Below are 24198 nucleotides of genomic sequence, written 5' to 3' on the forward strand. Positions count from 1 at the left end.
CAGGTTACATCCATTTAATGTATTATATATCATTCGAGAACATTGTCCTTTAATTGTCATTCTAGGCCATATTGTTCTTGCACATTTTTCATTAAACTATTATACTTTATTTGAAACAGAATAGGCAGAATTAATAGAAAAAAAGAATGGTTGGAATGCAAAAATAATGCATTGATAGAAAGTAAAACATAGTACTTCGTTAAAATATGTGTCAATCTTGATATCTTTTTACATTTAGTCTCCCTCTTGGATAAAAAAGAAAACCAAAGCATCAAGATAAGCATCAAGTAAACAAGACAAGTCAAACCAATCTCAATCAGTGAAGCCCAATCGAATATATCGAGCGTACTGCAGTCCAATTTATTTCTGCAGTAAACCAGGATGAGATTAACTAAGTATTAAGGATTTGTTGTCCTTGTCCTATTTGCAACTGCTTTGCAACTCACTCAATGCTTGTGCATATTAAATGTTAATATACAGCAAGTTTCATTTTCATTACTTGGTTACCATTTCTCTCTTGGGGTGTAATTCTATTGACATTAATTATGGTCATCCTGTCTTTTCCGAGTAAGGGTTAAGGGTTATTAGTGGTTTTGTTTGGGATCAGGGACACGATCCAGGGAAATTAAAGAAATCTTACTTACAAAATACCTTCTTTTCAATCAATCAATCAATCAATGTTTATTTATATAGCCCAATATCACAAATGTTACATTTGTCTCAGTGGTCTTCACAGTGTGTACAGAATATCAGTATGACAATACGACACCCTCTGTCCTTAGACCCTCACATCGTACAAGGAAAAACTTCCAAAGAAAACCCAGTTTAAAGGGAAAAATGGGAGAAACCTCAGGGAGAGCAACAGAGGAGGGATCCCTCTCCCAGGACGGACAGACGTGCAATAGATGCCGTGTGTAAATTGAAAAGATAATACATTTGCAACATAGGTAGTCCAAATGTTTGGAAATGCATGTGTGTATATAATAGGAAGATGAATCCACGAGGATATCCATCCAGGACCTATGATCCAGGACCACAGCCACGACTCAAGATCCAGCGCTCGCGACCGCAGGATCATCCATGACTCCGGATCCCAGCGTATATAGACACCAAAAAGAAAGACATTTGGGGAAGCTGGGTTAATCGGAACATGAGTGTACACGGGTATAGACAGAGAGAAGGAAGAAGTAAGATGTCCCCCGACAAACTAAGCCTATATCAGCAAAACTAGGGGCTGAATCTAATCAGCCCTAACTATAAGCTTTATCAAAAAGGAAGGTCTTAAGCGCACTCTTAAAAACGGATAGGGTGTCTGCCGCCCGAACACAAACTGGAAGCTGATTCCACAAATGTGGAGCTTGATAAGAAAAGGCTCTGGTTCCCATTGTACTTTTAGAGATTCTAGGAACAACCAACAACCCTGCATTCTTGGAACGCAATGCCCTAGTAGGACAGTAGGGTATAATGAGTTCTTTAAGGTAAGATGGTGCCTGCCCATTAAGGGCTTTGTAGGCGAGAAGAAGAATTTTAAATTCTATCCTGTGTTCTATAGGGAGCCAGTGTAAGGCAGCCAGAACCGGAGTAATGTGGTCCCTTTTCCTAACTCTGGTTAGTACACGAGCCGCAGCATTTTGAATCAGCTGAAGCGACTTGATTGACTTCTTGGTACTCCCTGATAATAAAGAGTTACAATAATCCAGCCTAGAAGTAACAAATGCATGGACTAGTTTCTCTGCATCGTTTTGAGGCAAGATATGCCTGATCTTTGCAATGTTACGTAGATGGAAGTAGGCGGTCCTTGAAATTGATTTTATGTGGGCGTTAAAGGATAAATCCTGATCAAATATAACACCAAGATTCCTTACAGTCTCACTGGAGGCCAAATTAATGCCATCCATAGTTAGTATGTCTTTAGATAATTTGTTTCGTAGATTCTTCGGGCCAAGTACAATAACTTCAGTTTTGGTCGTGTTTAACATCAAAAAGTTTAAGGTCATCCACGTTTTTAAGTCCTTAAGGCAGTCTTGAATTTTATTTAGATGATTAATTTCATCAGGCTTGATTGATAAATATAGTTGAGTATCATCCGCATAACAATGAAAGTTTACAGAATGATTCCTTATAATATTGCCTAACGGAAGCATATATAATGTGAACAAAATAGGTCCGAGCACTGAGCCCTGTGGCACTCCATAGCTAACTTTGGTTTGCGTGGAAGATTCATCGTTAACACGTACAAACTGAGAGCGTTCAGATAGATAGGACCTAAACCAGCCTAAAGCAGTTCCCTGTATGCCAACTAAGTGCTCTAGTCTTTGCAATAGGATATCATGGTCGATAGTATCAAATGCAGCACTGAGATCGAGCAAAACAAGAATAGAGACAAGTCCCTTGTCTGAGGCTATTAGAATATCATTTGTGACTTTAACCAGAGCTGTCTCTGTGCTATGATGTGTTCTAAAGCCAGACTGAAAATCTTCAAATAAATCATTGTTTTTTAAGTAATCACACAACTGTTTTGCGACCGCTTTCTCAAGAATTTTTGAGAGGAACGGAAGATTAGAAATAGGTCTATAGTTGGCTAAAACCTCTGGATCGAGGTTGTGCTTTTTAAGAAGCGGTTTTATCACTGCTACTTTGAATGATTGTGGAACATAGCCTGATAATAAAGACATATTCATAATATTTAATAAAGAAGTGCTAATTAATGGAAAAACTTCCTTCAACAGCTTAGTTGGAATAGGGTCTAACATGCACGTTGATGGTTTAGAAGAGAGAATCATTGAATGTAATTGTTCAAGGTTAATGGCTGAAAAGCATTCTAGTTTACTATCTAGTGTAATATTAGAACTTACGATTCCGGGAGCTGTCGATAACACTATACTGGTCGAAGGCAAGAGGTCATTAATTTTGTTTCTAAGAGTAACAATTTTATCGTTAAAAAAGCACATAAAATCATTACTACTGAGTGCTATGGGAATAGAAGGCTCAATGGAGCTGTGGCTCTCTGTCAGCCTGGCTACAGTGCTGAAAAGAAATCTTGCATTATTCTTATTCTCATCTATTAATGAAGAGTAGTAGGCTGCTCTCGCTTTACGCAGTGCTTTCTTATATTCATTGAGAGTAATATGCCAAATTAAACGAGTTTAAGTTTAAGTTTTACAACTGTGCATGCTTTAATAGCTGTTATGAATAGTACATGTTGAAACAAATCTTTCATTTATTGTCTTTTCTCTATGAAAATTCCATTATTTTCCTTTGAGTATAGTTTTAGTCACTTTCTCATGTGTAGTACGTAATCCGTCCAACCTTAAATCTATAATCCCTCTCCTAAAACCTCCTTCCTCTTGCTAAATTAGGTCTTCAAAATGTACAAGAGTAAAAAAAACAACCCCAATTCAAATGAGTGTTGTGTATGTGATTGTGTTGATATAGAGCACAGCATAAGATGTAAATGCCTGTTTGCAGGTGCTGTGAAACATGATAATAACAGAGGCATTGATGTATGCATGTGTTGAATATCATAGTAAAATCCATCATTTTCCTGGTATAGACTTGAAACACAACACTGATTGCCTCTCTTGCCTCTTATTCTCTCTCCCTGTCATTATCGTGTTTGATCACTCCATTATGCATACCCCGGTCCTCTTACTCCTTTCTCCGGTGTCTTCCATATTTATTTTTTCATCTTCTAATCCAGGATTCCCTCTATAAATAAATAGACACATGTCTCCACACATGCGCAAGTAGTCATGCGGTATTATCATGTAACGGGTCATACTTTTCTATTTTTAAAATGGTGCATGCTGTTACATCGATCTGCATTATTGGCCGTTAGCAGTTATTGTCGACAGCCATCCCCTTTTCTTTTCATTTCAAACCTTTATTTATACAGATAAATCCCATTGAGACCTGCTCAAGTAGGTTCCACATGAAACATAAAAACATAAACAGAACAACAAAAAGGACATCTTACAGCATCATTACAGGGATTACAATTTACATCCACATGAACAGGTACCAACAGCTTCCGATTGAGTAGCATCCAACCGAGCTTTAAAAACATTTAGTGGCACCAGATTGCTCAGTTTCCATTTAAATTGCAGACTATTCCAAGACAGAGGAGCTGCGCATCTAAAAGCTATCTTCCCTAAGACAGTCCTAGCAGTTGGCACATTTAATAAAACCACAGCATGCGATCTCAGGCAGTAGCCACTTACAATTCGCCGTGAGATCAGGGAACAGATGTAGGATGGAAGTTTCCCTAACATGGCTTTGTATATACAAATGTACCAGGCAATTGGCAGGTGCATTCATATAAATCAAATCATCATAGTCCAGCACAGGTACAAAGGTCACAGTGACTAGCCTTTTCCTGGCCTCAAGCGAGAAACAGGACTTGTTTCTGAAAAAGAAACCTAGCCTAACCCTCAATTTTTTAAGCAGGTTATTGACATGAAGTTTAAAAGAGAGACAATCATCAAGCCAGATACCAAGGTATTTGTAACAGGTAACCACTTCAAGTTGTATTCCTTGCATAGTTACAATATCTAAAACAGGCTCTGGTGTCTTTTTAGCTTTTGAAAAGAGCATTACCTTGGTTTTATCAACATTTAAAAGAAGATTTAGTTCAGCGAGCTGAGTCTGAATAATGTTAAAAAACAGCTTGCAATTCAACAACAGCCTCCTTAATGGAGGGACCTGCACAGTACATCACGGTATCGTCCGCATAAAATTGTAAGGTTGCTCCATCGACATTTTCACCTAAACTATTGATGTAGATGGAGAATAAAAGTGGACCTAAAACAGAACCTTGTGGTACACCATTACATATTTGATTATCTATCCATCTCCGTCTATTGCTACAGAAAGAAAATAGAAAGAAATGCCTGCATATCATTGTAGGCAACTGTGTAATGCATATTCCCTATAGTAAAGACACTTTTTCTGAGTGAAATTAAATGTTATACTGCATGTTATTTTGTTTTGGTTCACAACATTGATACATTTAGAAACAAAGAACATACAACGGCAGAATATGGAATAATGAGCGAGCACCTGATGTGTGTCTGTGTGGTTAGACTGCAGCCTGCTGTCCTTTTTAGCGGATCTAGCGAAGTGAGCGGCCGTGCGTAAATGGCACTGGTTCTCTGACGCGGCACTTTTCAGAGGCTGCAGATTTATCATTAGGCTACTTCCTTCTGATACTGCTATACCTGGACAGCAGATTCTGTTTCACACTTAGAAGCTTTGCTGATTTGGGCTGGAGAATGCCTGCCGCGCCAGGGTGCGCACCGGTAGCTGCAAATGGCACGACATTTTAGCTCTACGTTTCTTAATAATCTTTCTAGATATTTAGTCTCAATATGAAATGAGGAATCTCTTGCTTTGCACACGTGAGAATTATGTCGGGTACAACTTTACGTGTTCCCAATTTTTCTCAATTATCTCTCGCTGTCGGCCCTCTGGGTTGAGTAGCTGATGGAGGATGGTTCCATGGTCAGACTTCTCGCACTGTCTGTAGTTTGTATTTCTCTCCATAGCTATTGCATGAGCTGCGCTGCATTCATGTTTACAGAGAGCATAGTCAATGTGTTTCCAGTCCCTGTAACCATGGCGACTGAATCTTCTACGCCGGTCCCGCCTCTCACACTAAAATGCCGGTGTTGTGTCAAATGATGCACCCCCGTCGTGAAATGCACCCCTTGGCCTGCCGTAAAAAGCACCCCCCAAAAAAAGATGCTTCTATTAATCCCACCCTCAAGCACTTTGGAGGGTATAGTTGTACCTAGTACCAATAAATGGAGCAAGTTTCATGTATGTGACACGTTTATTGTCAGAGATAGCAAGGGGTGCATATCGTGGCAACCAGGCTGTTCATAAAAAGCACCACCCAAAATAAAAAAGTATATATTAATCCCACCCTCAAGCACTTGATGTAAAAATAAACAATACATTGTAAAGCACAAGTACAAGCAAAAGTATACAGACAGGACGTCACAATTAAATAAAAACATATATTAAATAAAATATGAACTGAAAAATAAGTGACGAATGAATGCAAAATCCAGGATTCGACAACCCAACCATCAAAAAGACAACATAGAATAGCGGACTATACATTCAAATGCGCGTTCCCGTGTCAAGGGGTGCATTTCACGACGGGGGTGCATAATTTGACACAACACCGGCACATTTTACAAAACACACTGTCCTTGCCAATGCTATACTCAAAGAATGTGTACTTGTCATACTAGTGGGCAGCAAAGCTCCTTTTCCTTTGTCCGAAAAGTGTCTGAGGGTACTTTAGGGAGCTTTGGCTGTGTAGCCACCGTGTCATATGGCTGATAGGTCCGGCACTGGGATGCTATTTTCTGTTATCCTGCAATGGGTGCTACGTCCCGCAGAGGGACTGTGCTCAGCGGGGGCACAACATTAAATACACTCTCGTCTCTCTTAGGCGGATGATGAGTGTGGTGGTTCTGGCGGTGGCGACTCTGTTCTTACTCTTGAAAAAAACCTGAACATCGATTGTTGTGACATCGTTAGTGAGTGCGGTATATTTTTTGTGTGTGTGTGTAGTCCACTGTCCTCCTTCATCTGCGCGCGCCCGCGAGACGTTCTACGATGTGTTTGCTCGCGCTTCCACTATGCGTTCGGTCCATTTTACGTTGCCTGATTACGTTAGTTCTTGTTGCTTTTAATTTTATAAGTTTTTTTAAAGGGAAACGCATGTTTGCTCTTATTTTATTATGTAATTGTTAGTTTTGATAATAAAAAAAAATATGTTGGAAACTATATTTTCGCCCAGTCAGTTTTGATCAATTAATGGGCCATAACACCGTGGCTGCTGTGGACCAATCTGTTTATTCAAGATGTAATGATTATGTTTCATTAGATCTGAATATATGAATTTGAAATAGGTCTGACCCCTAAACATTTCTGAATCAAACCCTTTAGCCCAGGGGTACTCAAATACAAATCTTAATGGTCCAAAATAAATGTTTCAATAAGACAAAGGTCCATTTATTACGGTCATTCAAACTTTTAAACAATTGCAACAAGATTCTTAACACGAGGTTGCAAAAACAAAAATAATATGTATGCAGCAGTTTTCATTGTTATTGTGTCTGTGCTTGATCCCTCAGAGTTGCAGTGTAAGAGCTGCACAGTTATGAATAAAGGCAGCTGCACTCTTTTTCATTCAGCATTCCCATTATTGCTTTATAAATGTCTTCCCCCTTGTGTGTCCACTGAGGTTCGTCAGGCCCAACACATCTTCAACAAACTCCCCCTTTGCCTCATAACAACTCACAAACACCAGCAACTGAGCAATGTCAGCGGTGTCAGTAGACTCATCCACAGCTAACGAAATGCACTGTGCATTTTTTATTCCATCACAAAGCTGATTAATCAAATCACCAGCCAGTATTTATGTTATTCTGGTTGCTGTGGAATCTGAGAGGGGGATTTGCTTGATTTGACCTGTTATTTCCTCTTTTTGTTTGCCTTCAACATGGTCTCCATCACTTCAGTCATGCATTCTTTTATACTTCAGTTATTATCCAGTGGAAAGTCCTTACCTACTAACCTAGTTAAATCAAAGTGGTTACTTTTTTTTGGCTGGGCAGTGTAGTTTTACACACCGTCTTATTTGACTTTCTCAGGACTTAAAACACTTTTTTGGGGGCAGACCCCCTCAAAGAAAAAAATATATTTACACACGTAAGGTCATCATCTTAATAGTTTTGTATGCTCATCCGTGAGCAGAGCATCAAGTTGACATGTCTATTACAGCTGAATGCAGCGATTACCATTTTGTTCAGCAAAACGCCTCACAAACGTATTAAGATCAACAGCTTTAGTGCATTTTGATTCAATGCTGAGTACAGCCAAACTGACAGTCTCTTCTCTGTCAGTGTAGACCGCAAATACCTCATTCCTTCAGTACTTGGGTCCAAATGCTTCTCGTTTTGCGCCGTCCCGTTCAAATGAAATTGCTGCCAATCATATGTCCACGCTCGTGCCAGGACCGGGGGAGGGGTTACATGACGTGCATCTTGTGCTGCATTCACTTGCACTCGGACATTAGAGACTTTCTCTCATAAACGTCCGATGAGCGCTGTTTGCAGTCATAGCGGATCATTTTGACTCGTTGCGTTGTGGCGATGTCTCGCAGATAACACAGATAATATAGATAATACATATGAAAAGTATAATTTGCTCAGAGTCCAGAGACAGTTGTGGTTCGGTCCGGATCCGGACCGGAGTCCGTACTTTGAGGATGCCTGCTTTAGCCTATTTAATAATGTATTGGTTATGGGTGTTGAAGCTCACATGGAGTCGCAGTATGTATAATGAGTTCCTTATGCTCATTAATACGGTAGCACACGTTTTTTTTTCATTATTTAGAAAAAAGTCAGCACATTTCCATTCTTTATAGTTATATGTAGCTAATATTAGGGGTCGATTCATCCAAATTAGCAATTGTTAGAGCTAATTTTGCTAAACTGGTTGCCAATAAACCAGAAGAAGATTGTGTACAACAACGTAGAAGATATGACAGAAATATGGCATTTATGTTTGATCATGGTTGGATTTGGCATTGATCAAATCAGATCTCATATTTGTGTCTCCTCAAATTACCGTCTTTTAAGTGAAGCAGACCATTTTTAATTAAATTGTTAAATGATTAATTTCCATAAGGACAAAAAAACTATTCAACAAAAGAGCACCTGACTACCTTGATATCAAGGATGTATCAGTACAACTGAATATTAACTGCACTGTATTTCAGAGCACTAATCAGATATTCGTGACATCTGCCTAAACCTTGAGATTAATGTTGCCATAGGCGGTGAATGTTTACCCAAGCAGAAGCCTTTACTCTTAATAAATCAGAAAGAAGGGTGGTGTTGCTGAAGATCTTCGGCATGGTTCATGGATTTTCAGTTTGCTACTCGTGTCAGCGTATCTGTTTCAGAAGATATTAGCTCATATGTCAGTGTGCGAAAGTGTAATTAAAACAACTACAACCAGGCAATTGTGTTGTGGTGCTTCATGTTTAATTAGTGACTTATTCCAAACATAACATTTTAATCATGGCCTCTGTTATAATTGTACTGTGATAATTGTAAATGTTCTGCCCTTCACAGACATCAGTTATTACATTCAAATTCCAGTTTGACAATTCTCCCATAAAATCCAGTAATAGTTCAATCAGGAGAGACGTGATGTATGGAATACATGTTTATTATCGGTCACATTATATAAATGAAACATAATGATGACAGTTTAACAAGTGAATGAAATGTGTTTTGGCGATTAGGCCCAGGTTTTGTTGGACAACATTCGGGAAGGAAAAGAACCGTTTCCGATGAACCCCCCTGGGTCTAGACCTGGTGGTGGTGATAAGTGGTTAGGTCCGGTTGGAAGGGAGAAGGTTGAGCTTGGCCCTGAGTTGGAAGCAGGAGGCGAAGGGGTGGAGGAGGGTTGCGCGTTGACGCCTGGAAGACAGCTGATAGAAAAGGGGAGAGCATATATAGAGGGATTAACAGGTGCGATAATTAGGCTTGTGAATGGAGGGAAGTGATATGTTGGCTAAGGAGTGGCGCTCCCTGTCATCCAGTGGAGGGAGCAAGTATTGCCATGACGAGTAATACGGAGTGATAGGTCTTCCTGTCTGAACTTGTTATTAGCTGCGCAACCTATGACGGAAAAACATACAAAAACATGTTATATTGTTTTCTAATGTCAACGCTTCCCACACATTGGACATCATTTTCGAGCTATACCTCTGAAAACATCCCCCCCCACTTCATTTAAAATGACATCCGGCATACAAATATAGATGTTGGCGTACTGTTCTTTGATCCACGTTTTCATAAAAAAAATGTAAGTATCCCATTGATGCTCTTATCCGTTCTGACCTACAATAACTTCAAAGAGGTGCATACATTCATTTTCACTTCACTTTCATTCATTAATTTCCATGTTATTGAGATGCAAGGCAGAGTAGGGAAAGCAGGGCGGAGGGAAGAGGGAGTAAGAGAGGATGAGAGAGTTGAGGACAGATGAAAGAGACGGAGAGTGGAGAAGGTGGGTCGAAAAGTAACTTGGATAAAGATAAAGGATGGCAAAGGTTGGAAGGAGAGTGGAAGATAAAAGAAATATGAAATAAAGGAGCAAAGGAGAGAAAGTGGGGGGGGTGGAAGGAGGAAATGAGGCCTCATTAGGAGTGAGGTCCCCTGCCTCAGCAACACACAGAGGACCTGCTGTCAGGGGTCCGGCTGAAGGGGCTTTAAAACACAACTGAATCACCAACCTACTGCCACCATCTCTTATTCATACAGAGTAGGGAGGCAGGGGGAACAAACTCAGACGAATCACTAAAGAAAACAAGAGATGCTCTGCACATAGGCACACACAAACACAAGGACTTTTAAGGACACACACCTGGAAAGAGTGCTGCCAGTGGGAAATTAGAAAAGTGTTCCTCAGCACTTGCATCTCAGTGTTTTCTGTGTACCCTTATCTTGTCTGTTTTAGTGCTTAAGATATGTGATGATATGTCGTTTTAAGGGATCAGTGTCAGCAAAATAAACAAAAGAAAAACGTCTTTCTTCCAGTGAAACTTAACGAAGAATAGGTCCGAATGTTTGTAAGGAATGGCCCATCACTGAACTGGCTCGCTCAGTTTGGAGTGAGGCCCAGACGGTGTGCTGTCTGGGGGTCCAACAATTACAATGTAATGTCAAGTCTGGGTCAGAGCTAGCTATCCAAATTACAGAGAATAACCAGCCAGTAAGTCGTTGAAGAAAAGGAAGTACAGCTTTTTCTTAATTATTAGATCCAAGGGTGACACAATTAAAGTGAATGCAATACATCTAAATACAAATCAACAATTGAAATGAGATTATTCCCTGAAAAAAGTCAATATTTTGTAAAGCACCAAAAGTTATTTCTAAAATTATTTAAAAATATTGATAGTGCGGTAGTAGATTATTCTCTATCACCCAGCTCTAGTGGGAGGCAAGTATAATTTGATTGTGCTGTTTCAAAGCTAAGCATTGTATGCCTCTCTCGTGTCCTGAACTCATGTCCTCACATGGGCACTGAGCAATCACTGCTAATTGTTGAAAACAGCGTCCTGTCACTGCTGATAGGCTGATGTCTCAGTAGCCGTCTCTTTGAATTGGCCCATTCAAGTGTATGCGTGCCCACACACACTTTATTACTCCATGCCATGCACGTGTGTAATCTTTCATGAATTACTGAGGCCAATAATACGTCTTCCCCCCTCACTGTCCTTCATGTCTGTTCCTCCTTGCATTGCCCTCTCTCTTCTTCTTTGTCTGTAACACTCCCTCTTCCTCCTCTCTCATTGCCGTATTATCTCGATCTCTTTGCTTTTCACACAGCAGGAAGCCACAGTAATGACCAGCTCTTCAAAATCACCACACACACACAAACACATAAACAATGAGACCTCAAATCACTGCCATCGAGACACACATAGAGAATGTGTGAAGTTCATAAACAAGGAGAGAGCAAGCACAGGAACGAGGTGAGAGAGGGACTGATGGAAAGGCATTAGTCTGCAGAGCAGAATAATAATGGCCTACTAACTCCCTAACGCGCTAGCGTGCACAAAATTCACATTTGCAGATGTATGTGTGTGTTAATTTCTGTCAGCATGTGCTGAACGCACAGATCAGCATGCAGCCCAATAACCGCTGATCTAGCTCATACAGTAGTCTGTGTACATGTATGCAAGGGTGCCTGTTTATTTATGAGATCACATAATGCTGAGTGAAATATTTATTAATTATGTAAAGGCTGGTGTTTGCATGCATGTGCGATGTTTGAAGTGTGTGTGTGCGTGTGCGTGTGTGCGGAGGTCTTTGGTGTTGTCTGTGTGGATACGGTTCAGTTTAATAGTGTTTTCGCGTCTGCTGACTCTGCATTTGCATAAGCTGAGTTGATCATTGAAAGCGTATGTACAGTATGTGTGAGGGTGTACATGCAAGCCTGCTCCCTTCAGTGCAGAACATCATTATTACTACGTTATCTTTTCCTGTTTGAAATATTCCACCAGAGATTAAACGGAGTCTCCTTTTCTCTTTCCATTTCCTTTCATACTCCGTTTACCCTATTTAACTGCCCGTCTGTTCTTTCTCAGTTTTTCCTCTGCATACTTACAAGAAGGTAATGCCTTTGAATTATTCCCATTTTAAATGCATTACAAATCAGGGCAGGGTGGATTATATAAAGAAGAACTTCATATTTTCCCATGGTTCTACGGAGGGCTTTGAAACTCCGCTTTTGAGATAATTTGTATCTCCATACAACGTACAGTATAATACAAATAGCAATAATGTACAATAATTGTAACTTTTACACTTACAAATAGTAGTTGGTTTTGGTATTTCATTTCCAAATGTCCTTTTGATGACACCCCTTTCCATCTGATCATTATCATTGTAAGCTTAAAAAGTTAGCAAAATAGCTGCATCCATGTGGAGAAATATTAAAAATTGAGTTTAAACATCCTGGTCAGACCAATGGATGTATTGACACATCCCACCCACTTTCATGCATCAGAGCTACCTTGAGTAAGCTTTCTTGAAAAAAAAGACAAGATGTTTTTTTATTTTTTTTTATTTACATCCCTACAACTGGGGTTTAATCATTTTCCTCAGATTGCAATCATTTGTAGCCTCTGGTATGATAGTACAGAGTAGAACATTTCCCATCTGGCATCACTGATATACAGTAAGAGCAACGCTTAATCTTGTCCCTGCCTCGATAACTTATGCATGCAAATATGCATGTTTAATGCCACAGCTTATCACAATTTACAGTATATGGATTTTGAGTAAGCCTCAGCTCAGGGACCTGACTCAGAACATAAGGGACAATGCATTCAATTAAATTGTGAGTAAGTAAAACATGATTAAAATTGCGAGTAATGCGGTTTTGGTTTAGCAGTAGACTACATTAAAACTGAAGGGTTTAGTAGGCTAGATCTTCTGCTTGACTGTATTGAACTGAAAACAGGTTTTATCGATCCCCCAAAACCTCCGGCGTGTATCAAGTACAATTTGTCATTGAACTCAAAAGTCTATCCCAGCCCTTACAAGACTCTAAAGCCATTCACACGCACCAGCCTCACCCCACTCTCTCCCCCAATGGCTGAGATGGATGTAAAATGTAATCCGCCAGCTGAACTAAATACATGCTCCCCAACATGCTCCCCAACACTGCTCATTCCATAATGTCATTTCTCTCTCTCTCTCTCTCTCTCTTCTAAATGTGTCCTCCCTAGTTTCTCTTAACTTCTGCTCTTGTATTTTTCTTATTTATTTGCTGCCTTTCAGTATATAGCCCCCACTGTAACACAGCACTTTAAATGAATTAAATCTCCTCTCTCTCTGTCTCGCCGCCTTTGTATCTGTTTCTCTCTGTTGCCCTCTTTCTCTCTCTCTGTGGTTGATGGGCCACGGGTGGTTTGTGGGTCGATTGTTTTGATAAATGGAAGGAGATCTGGCTTTGGCTTGAACATCTTAGCTATTACAGCAGGTTTAGGAGCTAACTGGTTAAGTGTCCATGTGTGTTTGCCAACATTACTTACAGATAAGCAGACACAGACAGGAAGAAAAGCAGACAGGTGGTATTACTGGTTGTTTAGCTGTAAGCTGTTTGAGAGATACAATACGCAGTGGATACTAATGCCCTGTGGTCACAGTCCAGAGAGGCTATTCTGTATTCAAATGACTGTTACCACTCTTATCTGTTCACATTATTTAGCATTATTGTGTCACTGCTGCTCATGTCTTGAATGCATTCCTTTCACGCCAGCAGGCAAAATCACCAAATTATAAAAGATGAGGGATGTGATTTGTGGAATTGCTTTACAAAAAATACCTGCACCCTGCCACAAGCTACCTTATTTGCATGCAACTCCCATTTTGTTCCTCAATCTTGTGCGTTTCAAGGTCACACAAATAGCTACGTGTTACAGGGCTGCTTGTGACAGTGTGAAAAAAGAGCTTGCAAAGTGAATTGGACATGCAGAGGGAGAGACAGAAAGGACATAAAGTTGTGACAGAAAACCAACATTGTCTTAATTTAGTTGCAAGTTGCAATTGTGTGAAATAAGAGGGCAATTTATATGAGAACGATTGCTTTATTAGGATATATAATTTCATTTTGGTGTTTGAGAGTGGTGGAAATACATTTCTGTCTTTATTAACTTCAATGCAAACGCACAATTCAAATCATACCACAACAATGAGCTTCTGGTTAGTTTTAGTTTTTTTTTAACATATTATTATCGGCAAACAATGCTGTATCCGTATTTTTCCAACTTTAATTATTCTGCCATAGTTACAAAAACAACCCTTGTACTAATACAACTTAGTTTTCTTCCAGTGATAAATTGTCAAACATCCTTATCCCTGCTATTGAGAATGATCTGTATTTGTAAAGCAGTATTAGTCAAATATACCCTATCCCGATTCCTAATGATCAGTACAATAGTATTGTAAATATATCCAGTTTCAAATCTAAACAAAACAAAGTCCACCATTTGGTGATAAAGCCTTTGAATTAATAGTGGTGACACATTGGGGTCCAAAGGGGAGCGCAGCAGGACAGCTTTTAAAGTAAGGCTCAAGATCAATATGTGATATTGAACAGAATGTAGCATGGGCAATTCGACAAAGTAGGCACTGTTAGTTGGTGGAATGGTTAAGAAAGAAACTATTAATAGATACATTTTCAAGCATCAGAGAATATTTTAGTTGACATTGTGAGAATGTATATGTAAGAAAATGTAAGACGTCTAGTTATTTAGTTACACAAACTCAATATGTTTAGTGGTGTATATTTCTGACATATTTTATTTCTGCAAAACATTTGTAAACAAATGGTCGGTATTATTCAAAAGATACAGTTGGGAGATGCTTTTGTCTCTCTGGACTGCCACTTGTTCATCATCCTAAATGTTTCTCAAACGTACACACTTAAGATGTAGCCATTTTAAAGTTGTAGTGGGCGTCCTGCTATTCCACATCGACAATGTTTTGTTGGTACACAAAAAGACAATTTATTAGACAGAAAGGCAAATGTGAAGTAGGTATTCATTCAGTCAAGACATTACATTATTTGCATTCTAAACATTGTGTTTTATACATTCTTTCTCTCTTTCTTTCTTTCTATTTATCTGTGACATGACAGACGAGACCAGGACAGAGATGAATAGAGATACGAGTAGAGGTTCTGTTCATAATTTAGTGCAGGGAGAGGGACCGATAAGCCTTACTGCACACCATAATCCACTGCAGGTATATACAGACTAGTAGTCCTTTCAGAAATTGACTTGGTGCTTATGGAAATCGAAGGACAAAAACACACATTAACAGCGACTCAGAAACTCTCACATTACAGCTAAATTACTGTAAATAACTAACAACAGCGCTCGCAAAGGCACCCTACATTACAGATGGATTGATCAAAGTGCTCAGAGTACAATAATAACACCAACAATCTAGTGCAACCTCCAAACACCCACGCAGACTCGGCCATTGTGCTGTTTCCTTTATGCATGCATTATGTATATTCACAGCAGCTTTCACCTTATTGATTTTTAAATGTTTTTTTCTTCTCCCGTGGTGAATGCCCCTGGACTTTCTCACTTTAGCTTTTTAACTGCCTCTGCTGCTGCTCTGAAACCCTTTTAACATACCTGCCAGTGATTATACATTCGGAAAAAATGACGACTGATAAAATGATATCCTCTTGCTTGAGCTATGTCTGAGGCCAGTGTCTGATATCCAGCTTCATACTCATGCTAATGTTGCCTATGTGTCGACTGTATTGATACCAAAGCTACTCTTTGAACTATGGGCTTGCTTGCTGGGAGAGGATTATGTTTTGACTGTGTTTGTGTGGTTCTAAATCCCTCACACAGCAAACTGACCTCTGGGCGGATGGAGAGAAATTAGTTCTTCCTCAAGATAAACACACACAAAGAAAGATACACACACACACACACACACACACACACACACACACACACACACACACCAACACGTTCTCACTCCCATCCCGTCACATATTGACGGACGGTCAGGGCCCCTCCGCGTCGCTATATTACGTACAGGGTACCCCTTGCCCGTCAGGCTTCTACGGGCAGGGCGTCCCATAGACCTTCATTGCGGACAGCTGAGCGGACCCCTTGACCGTCAGGCTTCTACGGGCAGGGCGTCCCATAGACCTTCATAATGCCTATTTTAAGGTTAATTTGGCCATTAAAATGCGTTGATGTCATTTTATGCGAGTAATGAGTTTTTATTTCTGATTATTTGTGCAGTACATGTACATGATGTTTAGTTTGCTAGTTATGACGAAGATTACTTCATGAATGTGTACACATTCATGGTTGCTACGGTGGTTGCTATGGACGCTGTAACAGCTCCCAGACCACGTGATCAACAACGATGGCCGACCTTCGTGTTATTCTCGGTGGAAAATGCCTATTTTAAGGTTCATTTGGCCATTAAAATGCGTTTTGATGTCATTTTATGCGAGTAATGAGTTTTTATTTCTGATTATTTGTGCAGTACATGTACATGATGTTTAGTATGCTAGTTATGATGAAGATTACTTCATGAATGCTAAAGTTTTTTTGGTGGAAATGTGTTTTTTCACAGCAAAGTCACCCTCTGTACTTGGACTTATTGGGAGAATCTAAAGGCAAGAACATCCCAAATATTAATTTAGGTCTTTATTGTAGACCTTTAGTGTTGCCGTCTGTGAGGAAAATACATGGGGCCTCGTATTTTTAAAATCTTTTTTTCCTTCTAATTTGTTATTCTTTTCAAAATAACACACTGTTATTTACTCACCAATAACACACAATTATCCTTGCTTTTATTTATTGGTTTAATTCCATAATCTCGGTCTTTTTTGGTGTTCGTCAGGAACTGAATTTCAAAATAAAAATAACCGGAAACAGACGTAGGCCTATAAGGGACATTTCGAGCATCATTGCGATTGTCAACATTTTTGAGTTTAGGATGGCCGAAGACACTACACTACCCATAATCCCCAGCTATCGTTTAGGACTACAGTCCCCGTGATTACTCTTCAAGGTCTGGGATTGGATGTTGGAGTGGCAGTGCGCCAAGGTTACGCAGCGTCAAACAGCTGTTTGAAAAGGAACGAAACCACGCCAGACTATCCAAAACTGGAATTGAACGCCCCCCAGAACTACACACTACACTATTGTGTTTCGCAAAATGTTCTATGGGACGTCTCTACTGAACGTTTTCGTTTTTCCCACAATTAGAAGTTGCCAGTATTAAACACATTGGTGTTATCAAATGTAAAACATATAATTAATAAATGGGTGAAAATCGCTGTCCATAATGCGCAGCATTAATATATAGCATTAATATATACCCACATGACAGCTCATTGATACTTTGTAATTCTACTCCACTACAATTCAGAGGTTAACCTGGTATTTTTACTCCACTACACTTATTTGAGTTACTTTGCAGATTCTGATTAATGATGTGAAATATAAACAACCCTTAAATCAGACTTTAGTTACACCTGAGTAAAATGAGATATTTGATAGTTGGTGCTTGAGAAGACTAAACATGTATCTGCAATTGACATTAATGGAAACGAGTAATAAAGTATATTAATTACTCGTTATTCTCTACTAATAGTTAATTAAAGACTATATATTATGGCTATTTTGCACATCCCTTTCAAGATTTCAAGATTTTAAAGGTGTATTGACATATCATTTACACAACTACGGTGTAGTTATGCAATGAATGAAAAACTTGGGTCACAGGTCCCTCAACAGTGCATTACAAGACATCTATCAATATGTGTGTACCTCCACCATTAAACTGTCATATTCTGCACATTTCTTATTCTATCTACATACATAAGAGTATAATCCATATGTATAATATCAGTTAAAATAAGTGCTTCAACATAGTTAACATTGCAGGAAAGCAAGACCTTAATCTGTTATTTAATGTTTAAATAAAGGTTAATTCGTTTTTCTGTTTTGCACCTCCTCCTATTAATATCTTTGAAACATCATGCACTAAACTGTTTTATTGAAGAGATCACTTATAGTATCTTCTTTATTTTTTATATTCTATATTTCTATCACAGACCTTCTACTTTCCCCCTATGAAAGTATGTACTCTTCATATTTTTATTCAAATAATATTTGATGAAAAAAATATTGTACTAATGTACTCTTAATATTTTTTTAATCAAATATAACACATAAAAACAATAATTCAATAACGTGCTTTAACCACTAGGCGGTGCACACAAGGTACACACAGACACTTGTATGTACAACATCTGAAGATGTGTAGTTTTATTCATGCTTTCACATAATTTTACAGCATATTGCTATACTATTTCAGACTCAGTATTTACATTCTTACATTCAAAATTCAATCCAATTCAAATCAGTAATATCTTTAAAAACTACAAGTCCTTTTATATCAGCTGTGCACCGTTATGGTGTAAATATAACCTATCTATGAATTATATCAAATGTAAAAGTCAGCCGAATTAGTGTTGATACTGCAAGGAGACGTATTGTGTGAAGAGAAATTGAAGATGTTTTTTAATTGTTGATATATTTATGATCCACGTCAAGTATTCAGTTTCGGCGGCATTTCTTCAGTTTTCCCAAAGGTCTTCTCATCAGGGCTCTATAAATAAAGAACTACGGCAGATCTGTAATATTTAATGCAGCCGAACCGTGTATTACAATGCCGTTATGTGATGACTTTCAAAGAGAAACGCAAGAGCACTCGGACTTAAGTATTATTTTATTCTTTTAAAATGTTTTCCGGATTTCATATAATATAAACGCCAAATCCCAGCATGCATTGTGGCTAAAACATCCAATCAGCGTAGCTGAGAATCTTGGGTAATCGCTCGAAATGCTACGTCTGTTTCCGGTTATTTTTATTTTGAAATTCAGTTCCTGACGAACACCAAAAAAGACCGAGATTATGGAATTAAACCAATAAATAAAAGCAAGGATAATTGTGTTATTGGTGAGTAAATAACAGTGTGTTATTTTTGAAAAGAATAACAAATTAGAAGGAAAAAAAGATTTTAAAAATACGAGGCTCTGAGCCCCATGTATTTTCCTCACAGACGGCAACACTAAAGGTCTACAATAAAGACCTAAATTAATATTTGGGATGTTCTTGCCTTTAGATTCTCCCAATAAGTCCAAGTACAGAGGGTGACTTTGCTGTGAAAAAACACATTTCCACCAAAAAAACGTTAGCATTCATGAAGTAATCTTCGTCATAACTAGCAAACTAAACATCATGTACATGTACTGCACAAATAATCAGAAATAAAAACTCATTACTCGCATAAAATGACATCAAAACGCATTTTAATGGCCAAATGAACCTTAAAATAGGCATTTTCCACCGAGAATAACACGAAGGTCGGCCATTGTTGTTGATCACGTGGTCTGGGAACTGTTGCAGCGTCCATAGCAACCACCTTAGCAACCATGAATGTGTACACATTCATGAAGTAATCTTCGTCATAACTATCAAACTAAACATCATGTACATGTACTGCACAAATAATCAGAAATAAAAACTCATTACTCGCATAAAATGACATCAAAACACATTTTAATGGCCAAATGAACCTTAAAATAGGCAGTTTCCACCGAGAATAACACGAAGGTTGGCCATCGTTGTTGATCACGTGGTCTATGAAGGTCTATGGGACGCCCTGCCCGTAGAAGCCTGACGGGCAAGGGGTACCCTGTACGTAATATAGCGACGGGGAGGGGCCCTGACCGTCCGTCAATATGTGACGGGATGGGAGTGAGAACGTGTTGCGCACACACACACACACACACACACACACACACACACACACACACACACACACACACACACACACACACTTCTTTCCCTTTCACTCTCCCTTTCACTTGCACATACACGACAACACACATATTGGCTGAATAATGGCCCAGTGAGTGGTGTGCCTATGGGGAAAGCTGTCAGTTTAATTGAATCCAGTATTCTCCATTCTCCCAGCCTGCTAATTGATTCTGTCAGGCTCTTCTGCTTGACAAAGACACTGACATTTCCCCCTGCTTGGTTATGACTGTCACATTGTGTGTGTGTGTGTGTGTGTGTGTGTGTGTGTGTGTGTGTGTGTGTGTGTGTGTGTGTGTGTGTGTGTGTGTGTGTGTGTGTGTGTGTGTGTGTGGGTGTGGGGGTGGGTGGGTGGGTGGGTGGGTGGTTGGGTGTGTGTGTTATTGTACATTATTTAGTTAGAGCTACAGGAACCTGTTTGAGTGTATTGATGTGATTTAAGCACATCACCATTTTGGGAGAACAGTGCACATACCGTGTGTGTGTGTGTGTGTGTGTGTGTGTGTGTGTGTGTGTGTGTGTGTGTGTGTGTGTGGCCTAGCATTACTATACTTGTGGGGACCTACATCTGTTTACATAGTCACGTATGGGGACTTGCCTCCCTTATGGGGACAAAATGGAGGTCCCCATGAGGGGAATCATTAATTTTAGGGTGAAGACTTGGTTAGGTTAAGGGTAAGGGTTCCTTATCACTTTTTAATCATATTGTTTATTTTAAAAAATGTGACCTATTTTAAATTACAGATTTAACAGATGCAGTACTTAAGCATATGCAGTCGTATGTTAATAAACAATATTAAGTAAACCAAACCATCTTGACGTCAGCGTCAGGGGAAATCACCCCCTATAAGTAGCCACGACGCATGCGTCATTCAAAATAAGCACCTCTTCTCGCTTCACCATAGCAAGGAGGGCCGTCTGGTGAGACATCTCACTTCATGTTACTCTTAATACTGGGGTTACGTAAGTAACCTATAGTTCTCATTCATAACACTCCATTCGATGTCTCACTATGGGAATTGTAGCTCCCGTATTGCCAGACGAGCTTATCTCGAAAATCGCCAACCGATCAGAATTTTAACAGGTAGGACTCCGACTCAACCAGGTGCCCAGCACTGCTTGAGTCAACCTGGGAGTAGAACGCCCAGACTGTTAAAAAGCAGACACAAGTGAGCAGCGAGGACCAGCTCGCCGCTTGCACCAATGTCTTGAAAGGGAGACATCCTGAACAGAGCCCAGGATGCCGCCGCTGAGTCAAGAAAAAACTCGCGAACCCGAGGGTGCCTGCGAGCTCTGACTTGTACGGGCCCCACAGCAATTGCCTCCACACAACAGTGGGAGAGCCGTTGCTTAGTAATAGGCTTGCCCTTGTAAGGGATAGCCCAGGACACAGGGGGCTTGGTCATTATGACAGAGCACCCCCGATCATGGTACCGCTCACGGGCCAGGCCCATAGAGCCAAGCGCTCTGGGTGTGGGTGAAAGATCGCCCCCCTCGCTTGGGACAGTATGTCCCTGCGTAGTGGGAGCTGTCAAGGCCCGCACAGCAGCTGATATATCTCCGCTAGCCAGTACATAGCTGGCCAGTGTGGAGCTATCAGAATAAGTGTGTGGCGTTGCTCTCTCACTCTGGCCAGAGTTGGAGGTATCAGAGCCAGGGGTGGAAACACGTACAGAAGACCCGGGGGACAATCGTGCGCGAGTGCATCCACACCTAACGGTGTATTTAGATCATGCATCGAAAAGAACAGCCGACACTGAGCGTTGTCTTTTGATGCGAACAGATCCACCGCGGCTCTGCCGTAACGCACCCACAGCTGGCTCACAATCCTTGGATGTAGAGTCCAGTCTGCATAAAGTGGTGCACCTCTGGACAGCAGATCTGCCCCGAAGTTCATCACTCCCGGTACGTGCGTCGCTCTCAGAGAGAGGAGACGTCTACCGCTCCATAGGATAGGTTTGCGCGCCAGTGTGTGTAACTGGAGAGAACGCAAACCCCCTTTGCGGTTAATATACGATAATACGATATTGTGGTCGTATTGTCTGTCCTCACGAGGACGTGATGTCCCCTGAGGAAAGGCAGAAAGCGTCTTAGGGTGAGAAACACCGCTAAAAGCTCCAGGTAATTTATGTGCGCCCGCTGGAGGTCTCTGCTCCAGAGACCCCTTACCGGGCGACCTTCATAAATACCTCCCCAACCTGTCAGACATGCGTCCGTGGTGACCACTTTCCGTGAAAGGACAGAACCCATGGGCACACCTCGTACTAGAAAAGTCGGGTGCAGCCAGTGGCGCAGTGCCCCTACGCAACTCACAGTAACCATCACTCTCCGCGCGCCATGACGCGCAGGGTTTAGTTTCAGGGCGGCCATCCAGCGCTGAAACTCCCTCATGTGTAAGCGTCCCAGTCTTACAACCAGGATGGCTGACACCATGAGCCCCAGTAATTGCAAGCATGATCTGAAAAGAACATGTTTGCGCAGCTGGAAAAGAGCAAGACAAGCTCTGAAAGCTTTCACTCTTTCTGCTGACAAGTGAGCTGAAAAGGGCACCGAGTTCAGGCGTAAACCCAGGAAGAGTATAGTCTGCGCGGGGCACAACATGCTCTTCTCTGTATTTATTACGAAACCCAGGTTGAGCAGGTGCTTAACGAGGACATTTGTCTGCGTAACAGCCTCCTGCTCCGACTGTGCGAGAAGCAGCCAGTCGTCCACGTAGGTCGCCAGGCGAATGCCCTGTTGTCTCAACGGGGCTATCGCGGCTTCCGTACACCGTACAAACACCCTTGGACTGAGAGACAGACCAAAGGGAAGTACTCTGTATTCATAACAGATCCCCTGAAATGCGAACCTCAGATATTTCCTGTGTGGATAATATACTGGGATGTGAAAATACGCATCTTTCAGGTCGACGGATGTAAACCAGTCATCTTTTCGCACGAGCCGCAGCAGAGATGTGTGAGTGAGCATTCTGAACTTATATTTTTTAAGATATTTGTTCAGAGCCCTTAAATCAAGTATTGGCCGAATTCCATTCCCTCCCCGTTTGGGAACGAAGAAGTACTTGGAATAGAAGCCGCCCTGACTCTGCTCGGCGGGTAAAATAGATATAGCCCTCTTTTCTAGGAGCGAGAGAATCTCTTTCTCCAAAATGAGGGCTGACTCTCCTCGGGCCTGCGAGTGCAGAATGCCCGAGAAGCGAGGGGGGGTGACAGCAAACTGGAGTCTGTAGCCCTGTGTTACTGTCTTGAAAACCCAAGCGGATGATGTGAGCATCTCCCACTGCGTGCTCCTTAAAGCCAGTGAGGATGTCACATCTCCTCCTCTCCTCCTCTCCATTTGTTGTGTTATGGGGCCCTCTAGTGTCTGAACACCGTGGTGCCCCTTATCAACAATACCTTCACAGCCCCAGCCGGCACTGCGCATGCGCGTGCCGGTGTTGCCCTTAAAGCCCCAACCGGCATTGCGCATGCGCTTGGCGGTGGTGCCTTCACAGACCCGTCAACAATCCGCCTTTTGAGAGATGCCGTAGCTGCTCTCAGAAGGGGAACAATTGGCGGGCTATTTATTGGCTCTATTGATTTTCTATGCATCATTTTTTTGAGCTGCGCCCTCGGCCTGAAGCCTGGATGTGTCAGCGGCAAATGTTTTATGACAGAAAGATCAACCAATGTGTGACATTTGTTTGTGCAGACTTGAGGATGGTGTTTAGGCATCTCTCGAGGCGACGGGAACACATTCACGGAGGGGAGAAGGAGGGGCTGTCACGCCGCTCGCTTCTTCTTCCTCGACTGCTGGCCGAAATTCTGGGTTGGCTGAGCCTGAGCTGCAGCCGGAACCAGAGAGTTTCTAGGCCAGCCTGCCCTTGTCTCCAGCCTGGGCTGGGAACTCTGGGTGAGCTGCGACCTCTGCGTCTTCAGTGTTCTAAACCGAGCAGAGTTCGAGGCAGCTTGGGCAGAGGACTGGACCCTACGAGGGAGGCAGAGGTGGAGTGCCTCGTCCTCCCTCTTCTTCGTCTCACACCTCCTTTGCATGGAGGCGAGAGCAGAGCCGAAGATTCCCTCGGGAACGATGGGCATATCCAGCACATCCTCCTTTTCCCGGTCTGGGAGAGTGGTGATCCCAATTGCTTTGCCCGTGGCCTGGACGGCGCAGCGTTGGACACGGAGACAAATGTCCGTGACCGCTGCCATCTCGTCCAGAGTGGCTGCCCCGGGGTTACCCGACA

The 24198-nt window shown here is 41.2% G+C and overlaps 2 protein-coding genes across 3 annotated transcripts in view; one reads left to right on the forward strand and one right to left on the reverse strand.

Annotated features, from left to right (window-relative positions):
• Positions 1-24198, forward strand: part of LOC117457585 (leucine-rich repeat and fibronectin type III domain-containing protein 1-like protein) — a 220192-nt gene that overhangs the window by 158171 nt on the left and 37823 nt on the right. The gene's annotated exons all lie outside the window — the stretch shown is intronic.
• On the reverse strand, positions 1070-2147 carry LOC139434944 (uncharacterized; the record flags this gene model as incomplete). Its single annotated transcript, XM_071205199.1, has 1 exon — positions 1070-2147. A coding segment is annotated over one exon (897 nt), but the record flags the coding sequence as incomplete, so codon positions are not given.

The sequence above is a fragment of the Pseudochaenichthys georgianus genome, chromosome 13, assembly GCF_902827115.2.
Source record: "Pseudochaenichthys georgianus chromosome 13, fPseGeo1.2, whole genome shotgun sequence".
Taxonomy (NCBI): domain Eukaryota; kingdom Metazoa; phylum Chordata; class Actinopteri; order Perciformes; family Channichthyidae; genus Pseudochaenichthys; species Pseudochaenichthys georgianus.